Source organism: Perognathus longimembris, chromosome 1, assembly GCF_023159225.1.
Source record: "Perognathus longimembris pacificus isolate PPM17 chromosome 1, ASM2315922v1, whole genome shotgun sequence".
NCBI classification, from domain to species: Eukaryota; Metazoa; Chordata; class Mammalia; order Rodentia; family Heteromyidae; genus Perognathus; species Perognathus longimembris.
In genome coordinates this window covers 6502972-6524558 of record NC_063161.1, presented here as the reverse complement: position 1 = coordinate 6524558, position 21587 = coordinate 6502972, and the positions used below count along the sequence as shown (strand labels likewise).

Genomic DNA, 21587 nt, shown 5'->3' with positions numbered 1-21587 from the left:
CAGCTCAGTGGATTTCAGTCGCTCAGCCCAGGCCCTTGAATTCATCCTTGACTCAGTTTCTCCTCCCGCACTCATATTTTTTTCAGTCCATCAGTGAGTCCCTATCTCATTTCACCTCCACCGTGCCCACCCATTGGAGCTGCCATCAGTGGATATTACTTGAAACAGCTTTCTTGCCTTCCCCACCCCCGCCCTGCTCCATTCCCCAGACTCACCATTTGGACTGTAAGCTGTAGCGTGCCATTTTGTGCTCTAAATTTGTCCATAAACAATGGAGGCATTTCTATTTCAAAGGCTGTTTTAATGAATTAAAAGATACACATAAGATGGAAAAAATATCAAATCTGTTTTCTGAAAGAAAAAAGGAAGGCAGCTGACGTGACTCTGCAATGTACAGGAACAATGGAAACACCTGTCCTGTGTCCTGCTTGTTTCAACTGAACTCCCAACACCCTGTGCCCTGAAAAGACTGCTTGTTTTTTGTTTGCAGCCCTGAAACATGCAAGAGAATGCGTGAAACACCCAGACTCCTAGGTCAGGCTGAGGCCCGTTGCGATGAAGCCTTCTGACTGCTGGTGCTCAAGAGCTCTCAAACGGCCTCTTTGCAGTTTGAAGTCAACACAACTTTCATTAAGTGCTTTGATCATTTTGAGGTGAAGTACAGAGCGTGGAAGAATGAAACTTCTCTTGTGTCAAATAAACTAATATCTAAATCTGAAATTATCAAAGGTGATTAAAAAACATAACACTACCCACATGACTCTATTGATTTGAAAGATACTTAAGAAACCTGACAAGGAACAACAATGAAACCATCACCTGTTTTTCCTCCATAGTAAGGAGAACCTATAAATGTGAGCTTGTGGGCCTATACAGGGTCTATGAAAATGGCTACTGATGTGCCCAGGTCTGATCTAAGCTCCCCTCAGAAGACAGGGGGTCCTGGGAAGACTTGCTGGCCTGCGGGCTACAGCCGCCGATGCTTACCAGATGGCTGCTGATGACATTGAGCTCTTGTATCACCACGCTCAGATCATCGTGGAGCCTCACCACTGCGCTTTTCACCTCCTTCAGCAGGGCGCTGATGGAGCTGCTCACATTGGGCCCCGGAGGCAAGCCCTGGCTTGTCTGAAAACTAAAAGAAGACATAGAAGGGATATGATCTACAGTGGGGTCGGAAAACGCAACCCAACTGTGGCTGGGAATCTGACTGGTCTTCTCTTTAGAAGAGTCGGAATCATCTGTAAGAACTTCCTGCAGGTTGAGGCTGCTGTATTCCTTCTCATCAGAAGACACTGGGTTCCTGGGAGTGAGATGATGGTGAGACCTGAGTGCTTTGTCTCCTTTAATAAAGGAGGCAGATGATGACCTCTGATGAGACACAGTCCGGAAGGAAGGCCTGGCCAAAATCGGTGGCAAGCAAGGAGCTGACATTCCTGGAGGGGCTGAATCAGGAGATGATACGGATAAAGTAGAAAAGGAAGATGTTCCCTCAGAAGGAGTTGAAACTAAAATGCATAAATTAGAGAGAAGGATTTATGTAACACACAAGTGAGAGTAATAGCTAGAATAATTTTATAATCTAAATGCCTACGTAGAATGTCTCAATATAAACTACTTAGAATTTTAAATGTTAAATATTCATAATAAGCATTGAAAAAAACTCAGATCAGGAAATGGAGGAAATCTACAGATATATTGCATATCAATAGTACCATAAAAGTAACCTAAAATAGAATTATCAATATTCATCTTGACTTCCAAGTCCTGCCCAATATATTTTTACATCACTGTAAACTTTATCAGAGAGGGAGAAGTGTAAACCCCTCCTACTGACAGCCAGGATTTGGGGTTGGTATTAAAAGTAGGAAGCCTGATAAGCTGTAACTCAGTCTTTGCCTCCTCTATCTTCAGGAGTAACGGCAAAGTCAATAACAACTAACTGCAAGTACTCAACAGTGAGTGACATTAACCTTGTTCCTTTTGTGGTCAAATATAACCAATAATGAAGTCGAAGCCATCTGAGATCCACGCTTTAGCATACAATAGAATGATTTTTTCTTACCAAGAAATTATAGTTTATACACTATTTTGAGGATAAATGATTACTTGTTTTGATAAAGAATTCTGGACCAGAAAGCCTTTTCTTTGAAAGCCATATTGCATTGGTTCTCTTGTTCTGAGTTGTTGGAACCATTCTACTTTTAATCTGTTGTCTACCATTTGCTTTGTCTTTGAAGCACCAGAGAATTTTGATGCTGTGCCCTGGGGACTGTATTTATTTACTGAAGTCATGGGAGAAGATGTCTTGAATCAAACAAGAACTTTCCTTCAGCTTTACAACATTTTCTTGAATGACTTAATTATTTTGTTCTGGCTGTACAGTTTCTCCCTCCTTTTATTTTTTTGTTCAGTACTGGGTTTGAACTCTGGGCTTCATGCTCTAATGCAGAGTCATGCCTCCAGTCCTCTTTTTTAAGGTTGTGTCTGGCTCCCTGCATGGGTGCACATCTGGGTGATCCCCTCCTTTAGGTTTCTCGCCACAAGCTAGGATGACAGGCCCAGCTCTTGGTTGAGACGTTACATCTTGAACTTCTCTGCCTGGGCTGGGTTTGGCAGAATCACAGCCTCCCAAGTAGCTAGGATTACAAGGGCAAGTGGCCAGTGTTCCCATTCTATCTCCTCTTATTCAGAAGAGCTCCTCAACTACTTTCCTAATTTTCCTACTTTTGGTCTCATATTTTCCCTACCTTTGTCTCTTTGCTTTATCTCCCAATCTTACCACTGAGTTTTTCATTTTGCTATTATGTTTTTACTCTCCAAGAGCTTTTGTTTTTCTCTCTGAAGTTCTTGTAACATCCTGTTCTTGTTTTATGGATATGCTGTTATTTTCTTATCTCTTTAAGGATAGTACAGAGAGATTTTGGACTACAACGTAGCTCAGTGGGAAAATGCTTGACTAGCAAGTGCAATACCCTACCTTTGATCCCCAGTACCAAAAGAGAAGGCAAGAAATACAGCTAGAGAGATTTTTAAAGTGCTCTCTTTTCATGGTGTAACTTATTTCCTTGTGTTACTTTCCTTTGCTTTTTTGCCTCACTGTTCCACATGAGGATCTTTCCAGAGGTCTGGCACTCTATACCTGCTTCTGATCAAGGAGCTGTGTGCGTGAGGGTGGGCTGTAGGCTGGGAACCACTAATATGAGCTGTTGTTTTGTGTGTGTCATTGAGCTTGAACTCTGGGCCTGAGCACTGCCCTTTAGCTCTTCAGCTAGCTCAAGGCTAGCGCTCTACCACTTGAGCCATAGAACCACTTTGGTTTTCTGGTGGTTAATTGGAGATAAGAGTCTCACAGACTTTGGTGCCCAGGCTGGCCTTGCACCACGATCCTCAGATCTCAGCCTCCTGAGTAGCTAGGATCACAGGTGTGAGCCACCAGCAAGCAGCAATAGGAGTATCTTCTGTTCTTTTTTTGGAGGCAGGAGAGGGGCTAAGGAGCATGGTTTTCCTGTCTCCTGCCATGGGGGTCAAGGTTGGCTGTGGTGAGCTTGTCTGATCACAGTACCTACAACCTCTGCTATCTGTCACCTTTTTCCCTTCAGAGACCTCCAAAGACTCTCCAGAAAACACACTCTCTGACCTCACCAGCTTATGGTGATGGGTAGCTAATCAGGGCAATTTCTCACCTCTTGGCAAGATCGAGTCCAAGGATTTAAGTAGATGATTTTCAAATAGATGATTTCAAATTCTATTTAACACCTGCTATGGCCTGATACCGTGTATTCCCACAGGTTCATGGCTGGAAACCTGGTCCCCAGTGTGGCTCTGAAGAAGTGGTAAAGGGGCAGGTGATTAGGCCACTGGAGGCACAGCCTTTGGAAGGGGTTAATGTAGTTTTCATAGGATCCAGTTATTTTAAAAGAGCAAACCCCTCTGAATCCCTCTCTGGCTTCATCTCTCTTCCTGCGATCTTTCTTCTCCGAAGTTCCTCCTCCCACAACGCCACCCCCACGTGATGCAGCCTGGGGAGCTCACCATATTTAAGCAGATGCTGGTGCTATGCTCTTAAACATTCAGAAACCATGAGCTAAATAAGCCTCCTGATGATGACCAAGTATTTAGGCACAAGAACTTTGTTACAGCAATATAATATACTAGTATTGTACCAGACCTGGAATAGGGCGTTTAGTTGTTGTTACTGTTTTTTGGGCAGTAATGGGGCTAGCAACTTTCACACTAGGCAGGCACTATACCACTTGGTCCATGCCTCCAGCCCTTACTGCTCTGATTATTTTTGGAACAGGGTCTTTTTTTTTGCCCCAGTTGGCCTGGACTACAATCCTTCTATTTACATTTCCTGCTACAGCTGGGGCGATAGGTGAGTACTACCATGTATAGCTTTTCTTTTGAGATGGAGTCTCAAAAATATTGTTGCGGGGCTGGGAATGTGGCTTAAAGGTAGAGTGCTTGCCTAGCATGCATGAATCCCTGCGTTCGATTCCTCAGTACCACATAAACAGAAAAAGCCAGAAGTGGTGCTCAAGTGGTAGAGTACTAGCTTTGAGGAAAAGGAAGCTCAGGAACAGTGCTCAGGCCCTGAGTTCAAGCCCCAGGATTGGCAACACACACACACACACACACACACACACACACACACACACACACACACACACACACTTTTGCCTTATTTGGCCAATCTTCCTGATCGCTGAGGCACTGGCATCTTGTCCATGGAGCAAGTTTTATAAACACCTTTTAAGTGGGAGACAGTGAAATCTCAAAGAGACTAGAAATCTTCCCCAAGACTTGAAGGCTAGAAGAGAAGAGATTCAGACTCCATTGTACCTAATCTTAACCACTACATTATATTTTCATGTTACTCTCCTATCTTTGGATTATTGTCACTTTATTACAGAATTATGTTAAATTCTGGGTATAAATTTTAGAAGGCATGCAAACAGGAACAGTATGGGGACTTGACTTCTCCATGGGAGTGGCTGCTGACAGATATGTTCATCTTTATCTAAGAAGAGATGGAAGAAAAAGGATGAGAGTCCAGTACCTTTAATAATCTGGAGGGGTAGTCACAAAACCTTAGCAAGAATACCTTCCACTTCTCTTACGGTGCATGATTAGAACTGTGATGAGCTCACAAAAGTTGTAAGAAGATAGGTTTCAGCCCAACTACCAAGAGGACCTTCACAGCCTTGGTGAGCAGGGGTGTCTAGATGTCAGGAGCTTACACCCAGTGGCAGGCATCAGAAGTCTAAGATTTTAGGCCCTCAAACATGTTTTCCAAGTTCTACTCTATAAACAGAATTCGAGTTTGCACTGATCAGAAAAGAGGATTTAATAGGACATCTCCAAGTAGGTCAAGAGGGAAATAATACTGGAGTCAAACACTAACACAGGGCTGCCATCTATTCAAGGACAACACAGTGATGCTGCTACTGCTCACCCAGGTGACTAAGGCTGCTGGCATTTACTTATACTAGTGGTCTGCAATGTGTGGGGGCAGCATCACCTGGGAACTTGCTGGATGCAGTTCTTGGGCCCCACTGAAGATCTACTGAGTCAGAAGCTGGGACTGGGCCAGAGGACAGATGAAACCGGCCTTCAGGTGTTCCTGATGTGCACAGGATTGGAGACCACTGGCTTCCTGCCCTGTGTCCATCTTTCCCTGGCTTTGTGATTGTACTACTGGCTAAACAGCTTCTCATGTAAGTTCGGCAGCTCTAGTTTACAGGATGCAATGCTGTTGCTGTGGGAAGCCACTCTTCTCTAACTGCCGCACACCAATTTGCTTTTGTTTCCAAACATTCCACAGCTGCACTGTACATTTCACGCTGTTCTTGAGGGCGTGGCTCTGCTGCCCATTGGGTTCTCCTCCTCTAGCTCTCCACAGAATTGATGTGGGTATCTTATTAGCATTCATTCCTCATGCAGCCTACTCAACAAAGCTGGCATGCAGCAGATACTGCCAAGTAAGATACAGTAAGTGGCCGTATTTCACACTTCCACTCTGTGGTAGATACAGGCCAACCGTTGAGGCTTCTTGAAACCAGCACTGACTAAAATGATTCCAAATGATGTTGGTTATCTTTCACTGTTTATACTAAAAAACAATAGAGGTCCAGTTAATTACAGTATTATAGCTTTCAACTTAAAAAGGCATTTAGAATTATGTTGCAAAAATAAAAAAATGAATATATTTTTGGAATATTAAAAAATACCTTATTAGCTACAGATGTTAAAATTTTTTTGAAGAAACATATCCTTTAATGGTCAAGCAGAAGGATTTGTTTTCATTCTCTAATTCATTTCCTTCAGCCTTTATAGTTGATATATAATAATTATCAAGAGCTAAGAGTTAGCTGCGGCACTTTTCCAACCAATTTTCTGCCAGTTTCCTCATTTAATAAAAATGTGAAATGGTTAGTTATTCTGGCTCAGAGTCTTATGGACACAAAGGGAATGGGAATGGCTAACAGGTCTTTTGAGAGTTAGGACATGCCTGATGGGCACACAGGTTACAGCTGTGACTCAGAATACAAGAGCTGGTTGCCACATGTCTTGCTTCAAGGTGTTCACCAGTTTGTTTTCTTTTCTGGAGTACATCATGAGAGATCTAATGACTTTAAATAATAGTCTGAGCTACAGATCAATAACTTACACTGAGGCGAGATGGGTCATCGGGTATCAGCATGCCTGTCTCCCCTACCCCGACTCGGTAAAGATGTGAAGTCCCTAGAGGGATGCCACCTTTCTATCTGAGGTCCACTACACTATGCACTTGCCATCGCTCATTACCTCAGCCAGGTGTAATTCCAGATATGTAGGAGGATAGAGTCAGAAGCCAGCCCAGCCTTGACGAAGAGTACAAGACCTTATCTGAAAAATATCTAATGCAGACAGTACTAGAGATATGGTTCAAGAGGTACAGCACTTGCCTAATAAGCACAAGATCCTGAATTCAAATTCTAGTACCACCAAAAATCAGTAAGTAAAATTGTGGTCAAATGTGCACATCTAATTTATGAATACAGATATCTTTTAGTGGTTTAATTCCATGAACTTCCCTTCTTTACATTATTTTGTCATCACTACATCTACATTTGCCTTAAATCTCCAAATATACTATTTGTGCTTTAGTTTTATGTATTCTTTAATTAGGAGTAAAAATACAGAACTTCAGACTGCCTACATAGTTATAGCTTCTAGTTCTCACCATATTTTCTTATAGATTCAAGTTACTATCTAGTGTAACTTCCTATTGGTCTGAAAATATTTCTCCACTGCTTTTCACAGTATAGATTTCTTTTTTTTTTTTTTTTTTTGGCCAGTCCTGGGCCTTGGACTCAGGGCCTGAGCACTGTCCCTGGCTTCTTCCCGCTCAAGGCTAGCACTCTGCCACTTGAGCCACGCGCCACTTCTGGCTGTTTTCTGTATATGTGGTGCTGGGGAATCGAACCTAGGGCCTCGTGTATCCGAGGCAGGCGCTCTTGCCACTAGGCTATATCCCCAGCCCCCAGTATAGATTTCTTGATCATTCATCTTTCTTCATTTAAATATTTCTTGGCTTGGCTTCAATTAAAAATTTTCTAAATACAGAATTCTGGGTTGATAGGTTTTATCTCTTAAAACTTGTAAGATGACTTAGTTGTCTCCTAATATACACTGTTCATGGCAAGAAGTCAGGCACATTTAGGTTGCTCTTTGTATGTAATACAACCACTCAAAAACTTTCCACTTTCAAAACTGTATCTCTGGAATTTAGGGGTTCAACTACAATGTGCCCAGGTAATTTTCTTTGTTTATTCTGCTTGAGCATTTTGAATCTGAAAGTTCTTTTCCCCCATAAACTTGGAGAGATTTTGACCATTATCTTTTCAAAGTATTTTTCTGTTCATATCTATTTTCCTAGGCATCTGAAATTCCTATTACTCCAGTGTCAGACTACTAGTCTCCCAGAAGACTCTGTAACTGTTTATTTTTAACACTCTTTTCCTTACCACTTTTTATCAACATATCTTCAAATTTGCTTATCTGCTTTTTTCATTTTCAATTTTCTGTAAGAGCCCCGAGTGACATTTTTATTTTTCATCTCCAGAAGTTCCATTTGGTTCTTGGAAAATAGTTTTTGTCTGCTGATTCTCTTCTTTGTTATATATGTATATACACACATATTGTAATATATGTAACTATATATATATTTGTTTTTATGACATAGGATTTCACTATGTAGCCTGGGCTGGCCTTGCACTTGCTGTCCTCCTGCCTCCGGCCTCTGGGGTGCTAGAATTACATGTATTCATTCCATGTCTATTGAAATACTTGAGTACATTTCTATTAGCTGTTCTATGAACTTGTATGCTAATTGTAACACCTGGGTCATTTATGAATCCATTTAGCTAACTTAAACCTCCATTGTAGCTGATGTTTTCTAACACCGTAGCCAGGCCTCCAGCCCATTTTTTGCTATTGTTATCTATTTAGTAGGGTCCTGTGTATTAGGCTCAAAAAGGTGCAGTGAATCAACAAAGAAATAGCTCAACATCAGCACAGGATTTTTTTGGGAGAAAAACTGGAGGGGAGATTACAGCCAAAGCTAGAGACTCACTTTAGTTTATGGCTAGCATTTTATATAGTGGGAATGGGTAGTGGGAATGCTAGAATTGTTTGTTAAGGATTGGCAAAAAAGTAACAGGACAAAGACAACATGGAAAAAGGATCACAGCTGGAGGTTGGGAGTATGGGGGATCAGAACACTGACCCTGTGAGTACTTGACACTTCAGAAGTCTCAAGCTCCAATCTGTCTCCTAAGTACACTGAGAACATGAGACTCAGCATCCCAGTACCCAGAAAACCTAGGCCTCTGATTCAAGAATAGAAGTGAAGGTGGGACTTCATTTCAATATACTTTTCTTGGGATTTGACCCATTATTATTTTTTATTCTTGGTTATCTTATGACAATTTAAACCGTTTTTTTTAAACAACTTAATAGTAGCTATCTTAGAGGGACTTCTTGCTGAAATTTATTAACCTTGCTGAATTTTATTAACTGTACTCAGTACAGAGTCAGTGGCTAAATGCATTTTTAATTATCTCTTAGTGGTATCTGAGAAAGAAATGAACAAAAGCACAAAAGCTCCCAGAGCTATGATAGCCATGAGTATATGCCCTCCCAGCATTCAGGACAGTGCAATTGGGCTCAGTAGAAAGTTAATTTGGTAACAAAACTCAGAGGGGGTTTTTACTATCTTTAGGCCATTCAGTATCCAAAGTCCACTAAAGAGTAGGGTAAGAATCTTTATTATTCATTTCCCTTTCTAACTAACCTCAGCATAGTGGTTTCCATTGTTTTCATATGTACTTATAATTTGTGTTTGGGGCACTTTAAAAGATTTATACTGAAAACTTTGAATTTATGTGAGTTGGCAAGCATTATCATACAGAAGAGCCAATAAAACTACTACTAGGTCTTTGAAAAAGCACAAGCAAACAAATTATTCTTTTTTAATAATTAACTTTAAAGAAGGATAAATAATTGAATAATTGACAGCCAACCTGGAGTCTCTATTGGCTTTGTCCTTCATCACAATCTGAACAATATGGCATCATTCTTAATAGTTATTTTTGTTTTGGCTTATTGAAACAGCTCTTAACTGCGTAGCCTAGACTGGTCTCAAACTTATGGTCCTCTGCCTCAGCCTCCTGAGTGATAAGACTACAGGTGTGCTCACCATGCCCAACCCTCTTAATGTTGGTACAATGGCTTACCCTTAAAACCCTAGCTAGTGGAGAGTTAGAGAGTTCAAGGCTAACTTGGACAAAAAGTTCATAGGACTCCATCTCAATCAATATAAACTTGGAAGTATGCCTGTCATTGTAGCTATCTGGTAAGAATAAATGGGAGGACGGAGGTCCAAGTTAGCCTGGGCATAAACACAAGACCCTCCTTGAGCAATAACTAAAGTAACAAGGGCTGGGAGGGGGTATGGCTAAAATGGTAGAGCACTTGCCTAGCAAGCACAAGGCTCTGAGTTCAAACCCTAGTATGTCTCCCCCTCCCTACAAAAACGTACATATACTTGTATGAGGATACCAACATACATGTAACCAATTCTTTTCCATATAGTCTCTTAATAAGTAAGCTAAATATCTAACTGGAAGCTCTTAAATAAATGTTAGGTTTTCTAATTTTGTTTGCATAAAAATTACTCAGAACTTATTGTAATATATTCATTCCACTGTTTGGTAATGCACAATGAGAAATTATCCATTAGTTCTTAAATAAAAAGGGCAATTTCCCGATTGAGAATTATCTCTGTGGTATGTACATTTAAATACCACCGATGAGGAGTGAAAGAGAGGTGAACTAAAAAAGGTAGACAGAAATGATCTAACAGTAAAAGAAGAGTGCTTCCAATAGTGTGTTTCCACTGGTTAGGTTGGTGGGTTTGGGGCAAACTCACCGCATGTGGCCACGGGCCCGAGGTGTTTCTCCTCTACCTGCACAGTGCTGGCTTGTGCTGATTTGTGATGGTCCTCATTGCTTTCCATCTCCTTTACTGTGCTGAATGTTTTGAAAGAGGGAGAGGCATAAAGTGTCTCTACAGAGGACTGGTTATAGAAAGTAGAATCTGACTTTGATGCCCTTAAATTGGGGCTGATGACCTCTTCTTTACTTGATGGCCAAAATGCTGGTAAAGTTGTCAGTGTTTCCAAACTTTTTGTGGCTGTCTGATTTTCATGAAGTGTCGTCAAGGAGTTTATTGTTAGAGTATCTGTAATGCCACTGTCTGATCTCTTGTCCAAATTCACATTTGTCTGCCCAGATAGGCTTTTTTCAGAGGAAGCAGGCACGACATCTGGAAATTAACAAGAAATAAACCTGAAAATAATCGATTTCAAATCTACTGCTGGTTTAATAAATAGGGTTTTTAGTGCCATAACAGAATTCCTATTTAGTCCTTTTGCTTTCTTACTATGCTTCTACGGTCTATTTAAAGTACACTCAAGCTGTAATTGAGGCCTTAGTCATTTGGTGTCTGCCTTCTCCTTTTCTCCTCACTAACACAACAAGGCAAGGCAAACTTCAAATAACTTGTCTTTAAATATTCCTCCCTTCACCCACTTATCTGTCTCTGAAACCACCATATTTTTAGTATCTTCAAGCTTTCATCCTTTACAAGATAAACTTGAGAAATATGCCACATCACACTGGTCTATCTTTGCAGAGCCTTAGCTACAAAACAGTCCTTTTCTCCTGGAATGAAAAATGTCCTCCTCCCCCTGGTGTCTACAGGAGACACATTAAAGAAACTCTACTTAGATAGCGGTGTAATCATAAAAAAAAACTTTGTCCACATGGAAGAAGTGAAACAGAGTGACCCTGACAATTACTAAAATGTAAGTACTTTAAAAAATTTTAATTTTGTTAGTTTTTTTATTGTCAAGGTAATGTATAGAGGGTTTATAGTTACATATATAAGGCAGTGAGTACATTTTTAAAAATCAAACTTGTTATTTCCTCCTTCATTTTTCTCCCACCTTCCCCCCTCCCTGGTTCCCTGCCCACCTTCCCTGCGAGTTGTACTGTTGGTTTACAGCATATTGTCTTGTAAGTATTGCTGTTGCATTGGTTCACCTTTTACCCTTTGTCTTTCCGTTTTGGTGTTCCCTTCCCTAGTTCCGATAAATGTACATACAATATCCAGTGTACCAAAGTCAGTTACAGTGACATCAGGGGTAAAACCATGGGGAAGAAAAATGAAAGAAGTACTATTTTTAAAAACTGGGACTTGAACTCAGGACCTCACAATATCATTGTTTTTTTCACTCACGGCTGTACTCTACCACTTGAGCTATGCCTCTAGTTCAGGCTTTTTTTCTGGTTAGTTGGAGATAAAAGTCTCTTGGATTGTTCTTCCTGGTCTAGATTTTAACTGTGATCCTTAGAAATGAGCCTCTTGAGTAGCTATGATAAGAGGCATGAGCTACTGGTGCCTAGATAAAATTTAAGTTCTAGCAGGTTGGGGATCTCTTGTCTGTTATGGGCACTAACACCTAGGATACCTAGAATAGAGCCTGAAACAAACTGGACACATGATATGCACTACAAATAGAAGGGACTGAAGAAGTGTTAAGTGAAATTTAGGGTGAACCTGAGCTACAAATATCTACTGGATCCATGACAATGGGTCTGGTCTGAACTTCTAGATGCAAATTATTATAAACAATTGCTAGGCATTGCCCTCAAAGTTTCACTGTGACTTGGATATGAAAAGAAAGTAAGTTATTTTTATGAGATTGAGTTCATAGAACTAGGTGAAAAGCTCCAAGGAAGATTATATCATTTGAAGGTACTATAAGGGAAGAGGATGCAAGGGTATAGTTATGTATTTGCTCTATGTGATTACATATATAGTTCATAATGCACAAATACATGCTCTCATCATCACTTCAGCTCTAGTTATTAAAGAAAAGTGAATTTTCCTTTCTAGTGTCTAGTGCACTTTTGACTTTCATCCATAGTTGAAGACTAGAAAAACTACTGGTATATACTAACAATTAAGACAGTTCAAGAAATTTTCCTTGCTTTCTCCACCAGGGATTCTATTCTTCCCCACTAATCTTCTAAGTGAGGAGCCTAGGTCTCCCCAGAGCGTGTGATCTCCTGCCTTAGCTTTCATATCCAGTTTTTTCCCCTGTTAGTACTGGGCCTTGACCTTGGCATCTCCAGCTTGTTGGTTGAGATAAAAAGGTCTCACCAAATTTCTGGAGTAGCTGGAATTTTAGGCATAAGCCACCATGTTCCAGTCACGTATCACTTTTTTTCCTTCAAGTTTTTAAAAATTTAATTTTATTGTCAAGGTGATGCACAGAGGGGTTATAGTTACATATGTAAGGTAGTGAGTACATTTCTTGTCAAACCCCCTCCCTTTTTTTTCTCTCCATATCCCTCCCCTTCAGCTCCCCGCAAGTTGTACAGCTAATTTCCAATATTATTGTCTTATGAGTATCACTGCTGCACTGATTTGCCCAAGTATCACTTTCCTTAAAGCACCTCTGGCTCTTTTCTTTCTTTGCTCAATCCTACTATTGTCTATCTTACCATATCCTGTTTGGAGTTCATTGAGAAATTCTAACTCCTCATTCATTAGTTTTTCCCCCCTACCTGGTAACAGTCACCTTAAGGTGACCTTAGTAGGAGTATCTTCCTGCCCCAGAATCTAGGAGTGCCAATTTTAGAAAATGTACTCAATGTTTTCTTAAGTAAAAGGAAAAATAGAGACACAGAAACTAAAGAAAACATAAGCCCTTATATTTCTAGACCAAAAGACTTAAAGATTAAAGGAAAGAAAACATTGGTATAAGAAAATGGCTTCTTCTAAAACTCTCACAATTTGATGAACCAGTTATATTTAGTTGGTACAAGATTCCATCTGAAATACTAATATATTCCTAGAGAGGCACTGGTGGCTCAGGCCTGTAATCCTAGCTACTCAAGAAGCTAAGATCTGAGGATCATAGTTCAAAGCCAGCCCAGGCAGGAAAGTCTGTGAGATTCTTATCTTCAATTAACCACCAAAAATCTAGTAGAGTTGTAGATCAAGTGGTAGAGCACTAGCCTTGGGCAAAATGCTCAGGGACAGAGCCCCAGGACTGGCACACACAAAAACAAACCCACTTAATATATTCCTAATAAGAAACTATATTGATGACATTCCAAAGTTCATATGTGTATCACTGTATCTGCATAAAAGCATTCTTTAAATGTGAAGTTTGAATATTTTTCACTGACTTTCCTAATTTACATGGGAAAAAACCATTTTTTTGTTTTATGTTTACCAAAATCATCTTAAAATTTAGCATATGTAATACAGGAAAATTCAGAATGACAATGATGTTCTGATAGCACTTTAGTAAGAACATACAATCTAAGTCATCTTCATATAGCTATTTTAATGATCAATACAAAAATTTAAACTGAGCAAAATCTTCCAGATATTGTGGCACAGAACTGTAATCCCAGCTACTTGAGAGATGATGTAGATAGGTCACTGTCTAAGGCTGGTCCTAGCAAAAGCTTGAGAGCCTACCTGAAAACAAACTAAAAGCCAGAGGACACAAGTGCTTTATGAGGCTCTTGAGTTAAATCTCTAGTACCACCAAAATACTACTACTACTAATAAAAAATTGAACAAAACTTTAAAATATAAAGATACAAACTAGACTAAAATCATTCTATTTTATTAGCATTCTTTCCAAGTATTCTAGGAAGGATAAACTGCAATTAGTTGCTTAGAGGCTTGTTAAAAATGATAACTTTATAAGTGAGTCAAAGAGTATGGCCTAAAAGAAGTCTGATGATAAATAAAAGGGATCTTAGCACATTATCTCAAAGGGAAAAATGTTTGTTTAAACAGAAATCTTGAGAGTTCTGAATAACCCAGAGGTAAGTTGTACTGGGTTTCTGTACTGTCAGCCTCATTCCATCCCAGCTCATTACTGTGAAACATGCCAAATTAATCCTCTTCAATTCAGTCATTACTTAGTTATTTATAGTTTATATCCAAAAGTCCTTCAGAACTCCTGTAACTCAGTAATGAAGTCCAAGTTCTTTGGGTTTTAAAAGCTCTCCACTGCTTATTTGTGATTTAGCAGGAGGTAACCCACAGCCAGGCCCTTTCCTCCTCATGCATCAGCTCCCTTTGCTTCTCTCTGCTAATGCAGGTCATCTGATCTCCATCATCACTGATGGCTCAGCCTATATGCCCACTGCAACAGCCTTCCCTTTGCCATCTATTTAAATCCTACCACTTTCACAAGGCCTATCTCAAGTAATTACTAATTCTAGAAGCTACTCTCTGTATCCTAGCATTCTCTGAAATAAGAAAGTGCTTATTTGTGTAAAGTCATGGTTTATACTTAATCAAACACTCGACAGTGTTGATTGCCTCTCATATTAACTTCCTACATTCTGACTTTATAGCTTACATGCTTTCACGCATCTTGCATTGGAAGAATACAAATTCTTGTTAAATTTACTAGTCCTATACTTATGGTTTCTTATGTGTGTGCCAGTCCTAGGGCCTGGGCACTGTTCCAGAGCATTTTGCTCAAGGCTAGTGCCCTATAATTTAAGCCACAACTCCATTTCTGGATTTCTGGTGGTTAACTGGAGACAAAAATCTCACAGACTTTCCTGCCTGGGCTGGCTTTGAGCTGTAATCCTCAGATCTCAGCCTCCTGAATAGCTATGACTAGAGATGTGAGCCGCTGGTGCCAAAACATGTATGTTTATATGTCAACTTTGTATATATCACACTGTATACTATATGTGAAGTCTAAAAATAGGAATGATTAGTCAAGGTACACTCATTGGGGGTAGGAATAGAATATAGTCCCATAGTGGAGCACTTGTTTAGGATGGAGAAAGCCTCAGGTTTGATCTCTAGCACTGAAAATCAAAAGAAGAAAAGACACTTGCTGAACACACTGGACTGTGTTAAGACTCTGGAAAGACATACAAGTAGAAGTGAGAGTTGAGATGTCGGGGTTTTTAGCTCCCTCCTGTCCCCCCCCCCCCCCCGCGTGCTCCCCCGACCCGAGGGAGAGACGGAGGAGGCACACCCTGACCAGATGAGCCAAGAAAGGAGAAGGGTCGACAGATCCCCCGCACCCAGCCCTCCCTCACTGGAGGACAATCAGACGGCCTGGGAGTCAAGTCAGCGCAAGATCTCGTTTACTGGGGAAGTACATGCCACTAATATAAGGCACAGGAACCAATCAGGGCAGGAAGGGGAGGGGTGAGCTGTCCATAAGGGTGGAAGAGCCGGGGCATTACAGCCCACAGAACTGCCTCGGGGTTATAACGAAAGACACTTGTAGCAGCTGCGCGTTGTTAGGCGCGGCCATCTTAGCCACACGTGGCCCCAAGACTGAGAAACAGGTGGGGCCAGCTAGTTAACTTCCAGGTGTGCCCCACATCTCCGCCTTTTTGTTTTACTGGGGCGGGGGGAAAGATGGACACTCAAGAGGGAGTCCTGTTACTGCGCAGGGCAGCTGTCCTTGATGGAGCTCCTCTGCAGCCAGCAGCAGGTCGCATCCTCAGCGTTCCTGGGGCCGCCATTTCCGCACCACGGGCTCCCTCCGGGGCCCCACGGCTGGTTGACGAGCAGCTGCGCATTGTCCCACGCCAGCGCCCGCAGCGCCATTCCACGTCACGTGCTCCCTCGAGGGCACGCTGGTCCCCAGTGGCGCCGCCACTCGACACTTGCCTGCTGCCAGCGCGTGGGAGGCTGCGACCCACACCAGGCCGCTCTTGTTTCAGGGGCGGATGCCCTTGAGGTGCGTGAACTCACTTGCGCTTGCTCCCAGGCCCGGCCAGCCCCCTTTTCTCTTGCCCTTCTGGCTGCTGCTTCTCCTCTTGGCGGCCTTCTGCTGGTCCTCCTCCGCATCTTGTTCCTCCGGCCAGCTCCAGTGGGCTCTGCATCACTCCTCCAGGCCCCGGGTTCAGCTTTCCACTCTGCTCCTCCAGTTTGTCTGGTTCCACTCTACTCCGCTTCACACCTCTGCTCTCTCCTCCTCCTGCTCTTCTCTTCTTCCTTAAACAGTCTTTGTTCATTTTCCTGTTGTCTAAAGCTTAGTGTGAGATTGCCCCATCTTTTTGGGGATACCCTTACCTCGGAACTCGCTTGGCTTGACGAATTTCACTTTTAGTGTGAGACTGCCCCATCTTTTCAGGGGTACCTTTACCTCGGGTCATCTAAAGGTTAAATCTACGCTTCCTTGTGCCCCACATTGGGTGCTAGTTGTCAGGGTCTTTACCCCCTCTCCCCCCCCCCCCCCCGCCGTGTGCTCCCCTGACCCGCGGGAGAGACGGAGGAGGCACGCCCCGACTGGATGAGCCAAGAAAGGAGAAGGGTCGACAGACTGCCCTCACCCAGCCCTCCCTCACCGGAGGACAATCAGACGGCCTGGGAGTCAAGTTGAAGCAAGATCTCATTTATTGGGGAAGTACGTGCCACTAATATAAGGCACAGGAGCCAATCAGGTCTAAGATCGGCAGGAAGGGGAGGGGTGAGCTGTCCATCAAGGGCGGAAGAGCCGGGGCATCACAGCCCACAGAACCGCCTCCGGGTTATAACCAAAGACACTTGCAGCAGCTGCGCATTGTTGTTAGGCGCGGCCATCTTAGCCACATGTGGCCCCAAGACTGAGAAACAGGCGGAGCCAGCTAGTTAACTTCCAGGTGTGCCCCACATTGAGGTCCAGTGATCTTGTAATACACATTCGCAGTATGTGTATGATAAATATAACAAACCGCTAATAATGTTACCCACTGAATTTCATGATGACTATACCATAGTCTTTCAAGTGAATGAATACAGAGAATTTATTTGTATAGCAATTTGAAATAATAGTTTAGACTCTCTGAAAAGCAAACTTTGAGGGAAAAAAAAGACTTGGATATAACAGTGAATGAGAAAGTTCATAAAAGAAAGGAATAAAAGTCAATAGAATGTCTTAACAAGTGGGCTATCATTGTGAGTAAGTAGATTCTAACCTTCTGGGTGCTTCAGAATGAGTCTTCCATGGAGGAGAGGGTGAAGGCAGAATAGCTTTTTGTTGTTGTTGGTTGTAGGGCTTGAACTCAGGGCCTGGATGCTTTTTGAGTTTTTCTATTCAAGGATAGCACTCTATCACTTTGAGCCACAGTGCTAATTCTGTTTTTCTGGTGGTTAATTAGAGATAAGAGTCTCTCGGCCTTTCCTGGGATGGCTCTGAACTGTGATCCTCAGATCTCAGGCTCTCAAGTAGCTAGGGTTACAGGTGTGAGCCACCAGCACCTGGCCATAGAATAGCTTTTGGGTGACTCTTCACCTCCCTGTTGAGGGTTGGCCCTGGGGCACCAGATGCTAGCACTTAGGCTCAACAAGTCTAAGGCCCCAGAGAGGGCTCTCAGAGGAGTAGAGACATACAGGCATTCTCAATGTATATGGGAAATTGGTCTCGAAGACTGCAGATGTACCTGGGGGGAGCTAAGGAAACATAGGGTGGTAAGTGAACAGAATCTGCTGCAAGATGCATTCATTTATCCCTGCTTGCTCCCACCTGCTGAAATGACAAGAATGGAATGAGAAAGTATTAACCCATAGGGTGGAATGGAACAGAAGACAACAAAAGGTATTACCAACAAAATTTCAGGAAAGGAAAAGCAGAAGCAACAAATCCCTGAATGCCCATAGAAGGGAAAGCCAATGTGAAGGAAACAACTCTCTCTACAGAATTCCAGAAAGATTCAGGATCCATACCTTGGAAGTCTGAGGACTTTGTAGCTTTGATCTTCATTTGCACACTTTCTAGGAAGAAAAATGTAGTTTTTGTTGCTTGGATGTTCAAACATGTAGAAAAACATGCATGGATGCAATTACCATTGAATGGGAAGTGCAGCTATTAAGTTAGTGTTTCTTAGCTCCAAACACATACCCTTCTGCTTTGTGATACAAATAACATTCCTGTTACCTTCTGTTAGGATCTGCTAACACGATACTGAGACTGGAAAGCTAGAACAGGAAAGAAGAACTTGCTCTTTTTTGTTTACAACCTCTAGCTCCTGAGAACATCACCCTTGCGATGCCTCTTCCTCCCACCAGCAACATTCTTCCTTGTTTACCTTTCTTTTTTTCTTTTCTTTATTTTTTTAAAATATATTTATTATCAAACAGAATTACAGAGAGGTTACAGTTTCATACATTAGGCATTGGATACATTTCTTTTACTGTTACCTTGTCCCTCATTCCCCCCCTCCCCCTCCCTCTTTCCCTCCCCCTCCCTCTTTCCCTCCCCCCTCCCCCCCACGAGTTGTTCAGTTGTTCATTTTCATCAAACAGTTTGTAAGTATTGCTTTTGTAGTTGTCTTTTTTTTTTTTCTTTTTTACCCTGTGTCTCTCGATTTTGGTATTCCCTTCCAATTTCCTGGTTCTGTCTCTGTTTCTCTCCTTAGAGATTCCAGAGTTTGGACGAAGGGCCTCATGCTTGCTTAGCTGTCACTCTACCACTTGAGCCATGTCTCCAGCCTGGCTTTAGTTCTGGTTATTTTGGAGCTGGAGTATCATGGGACCTTTCTACCCAGGCTGGCTTCAAACAGAAATTTTCCTCAGGCTCCTGAGTAGTGAGAATTATGGACAGGAGTCATCAGTGCCTGGCTCCTCTGATTATTTATTGAGATAGGGTCTTGATTTTTTGCCTGAGTGGCCTGGACTACAATATTCCTGTTTATGCTTCCTGATTTGGCTGGGATGTCAAACACACATAACCATGCCTAGCCTTTTCTGTTGAAATGGGATCTCATAAACTTTTTTTGCCCACTCTTGGCATGAGCCATAATCCTCCCAACTTCAGAATCCTGAGTAGCTAGATGATAGGCATGGGCCACCATGTCTGATTCCTGCTTGCATTTTTCTAACAGTTGTGAGAACAGCTTTACATACTCCCTTAGGAAAACCAGCACCAGACAGGTAGCACCTCCTCCTAAGAGGCACTGCTCACAGAGTTGTCAGATACTGTAGAACCTCTCCTCCAAGCTTATACATTTTAATAATTTCAACCTTTCCACCTTGCTCCCCAAGCCTTAGGGCTGGGAGTTTATCACCGTGGCTACTATCTCTATGATATCTTTTTTTTTTTTTGCCAGTCCTGGACCTTTGACTTAGGGCCTGAGCACCACTGTCCCTGGCTTCTTTTTGCTTAAGGCTAGCACTCTACCACTTGAGCCACAGTGCCACTTGTGGCCGTTTTCTATATATGTGGTGCTGGGGAATTGAACCCAGGGCTTCATGTATATGAGGCAAGTGCTCTTGCCACTAGGCCATATCCCCAGCCCCTCTCTATGATATCTTGGCACTGTCCTTTTTTGTGATTTTTTTTCTGAATAATTATTTATTGTGGCATCATCTTTTTTGCTTTTGTTAATTTTTAATTAGCATTCTTTAAATTACCTCTATTGTATTTTTTTTTTTTTTTGCCAGTCCTGGGGCTTGGACTCAGGGCCTGAGCACTGTCCCTGGCTTCTCTTTGCTCAAGGCTAGCACTATGCCACTTGTGCCACAGCACTACTTCTGGCTGTTTTCTATATATGTGGTGTTGGGGAATCGAACCCAGGCTTCATGTATACAAGGCAAGCACTCTTGCCACAAGGCCATATTCCTAGCCCCTCTCTATTGTATTTTTATGATCCTGGTAGAGTCCTTTTTATTGGACCACACCTCTCTTGTAGTTAGTTAATAGCTAGAAACTCTAGACAATATATAAATATCAACCACTTAATGGCAGAGGAAAATGACCAAAACGCAAGGCAGAGAATAATGGGGGTCAAGACTTGAGAGGCTCTTCTTTCTGCAGGAAATAAGAGGACTGTTGGGTACCAATGGCTCACACCTGTACTCCTAGCTACTCAGGAGGCTGAGATCTGGAGGATTTTTGGCACAAAGCCATCCTGGACAGGAAAATCCTTGAAGTTCCATATCCAAAATAACTAGCATAAAGCTAACCTGGAGGTGTGATTCAAATGGTAGAGTGCCGGGGCTGGGGATATAGCCTAGTGGCAAGAGTGCCTGCCTCGGATACACGAGGCCCTAGGTTCGATTCCCCAGCACCACATATACAGAAAACGGCCAGAAGCGGCGCTGTGGCTCAAGTGGCAGAGTGCTAGCCTTGAGCGGGAAGAAGCCAGGGACAGTGCTCAGGCCCTGAGTCCAAGGCCCAGGACTGGCCCCCCCAAAAAAACAAAACAAATGGTAGAGTGCCAGTTGAGCAAGCAAGCCAATCAAGTGCAAGATCCTGGGTTCAAATCCCAGAGAACTGCAAGGAAAGAGAAAAAGAAGAGTACTGAATGAGTGGCTTCCCCCAACTCATCACCGGCTTCTACTAAGCTCTAAGCTAGGTGCTAAAATTGAACTAAACCAAGTCATATTGCCTTGCAGAGCCAAAGACAGTGTTTGGAGCTACCATAGCACCGAAAAGTAAAGAGCAATAGCTAGGCACTCATGCTTGTAATGCTAACTACTCAGGAAACTCAAATCTGAGGTCAACGTTTGAAACCAGTATAGGCAGGAAACTGTGAGAGTCTTATCTCCAATTAACTACCAAAAAAAAAAAAAAAAAAAAAAAGGCTGTAAGTGTAAGTGGAGCTGTAGAGGGTTAACCTTGAGCAAAAAAAACTAAAGGACAGCTCCCAGGCCCTGGAGGAAGTCCTGGTAAACAAAGAGCTTCAAAGAGAACTGCACCTACTACCATCATGTTCAAATTACTGATACCCAAACATAAAAAAAGCAATCTTGAAATTACCTAAAGAAAGAAGACACTGTACAAATAAGGGAAGAATGATATGAATAATGGGTAACTTCTGGAAACAAAGAAGGCCAGAAATACAGTAGAATGACATCTTTAAAAAGAATGTCATCGGGGCTGGGGATATAGCCTAGTGGCAAGAGTGCCTGCCTCGGATATACGAGGCCCTAGGTTCGATTCCCCAGCACCACATATACAGAAAACGGCCAGAAGCGGCGCTGTGGC

The 21587-nt window shown here is 42.2% G+C and overlaps 1 protein-coding gene across 1 annotated transcript in view; it reads right to left on the bottom strand.

Moving 5' to 3' along the window:
• Positions 1–301: 301 nt before the first annotated feature.
• Positions 302–21587, bottom strand: part of Enthd1 (ENTH domain containing 1) — a 107965-nt gene continuing 86679 nt past the window's right edge. Inside the window, exons 6-7 of the mRNA XM_048355066.1 lie at positions 10478–10873; positions 302–1508 (exon numbers count right to left, since the gene is read on the bottom strand). Of these exons, the coding sequence (XP_048211023.1) occupies positions 892–1508; positions 10478–10873 (1013 nt within the window). The 3' untranslated portion in view covers positions 302–891. The remainder of the gene's footprint in view (positions 1509–10477; positions 10874–21587) is intronic.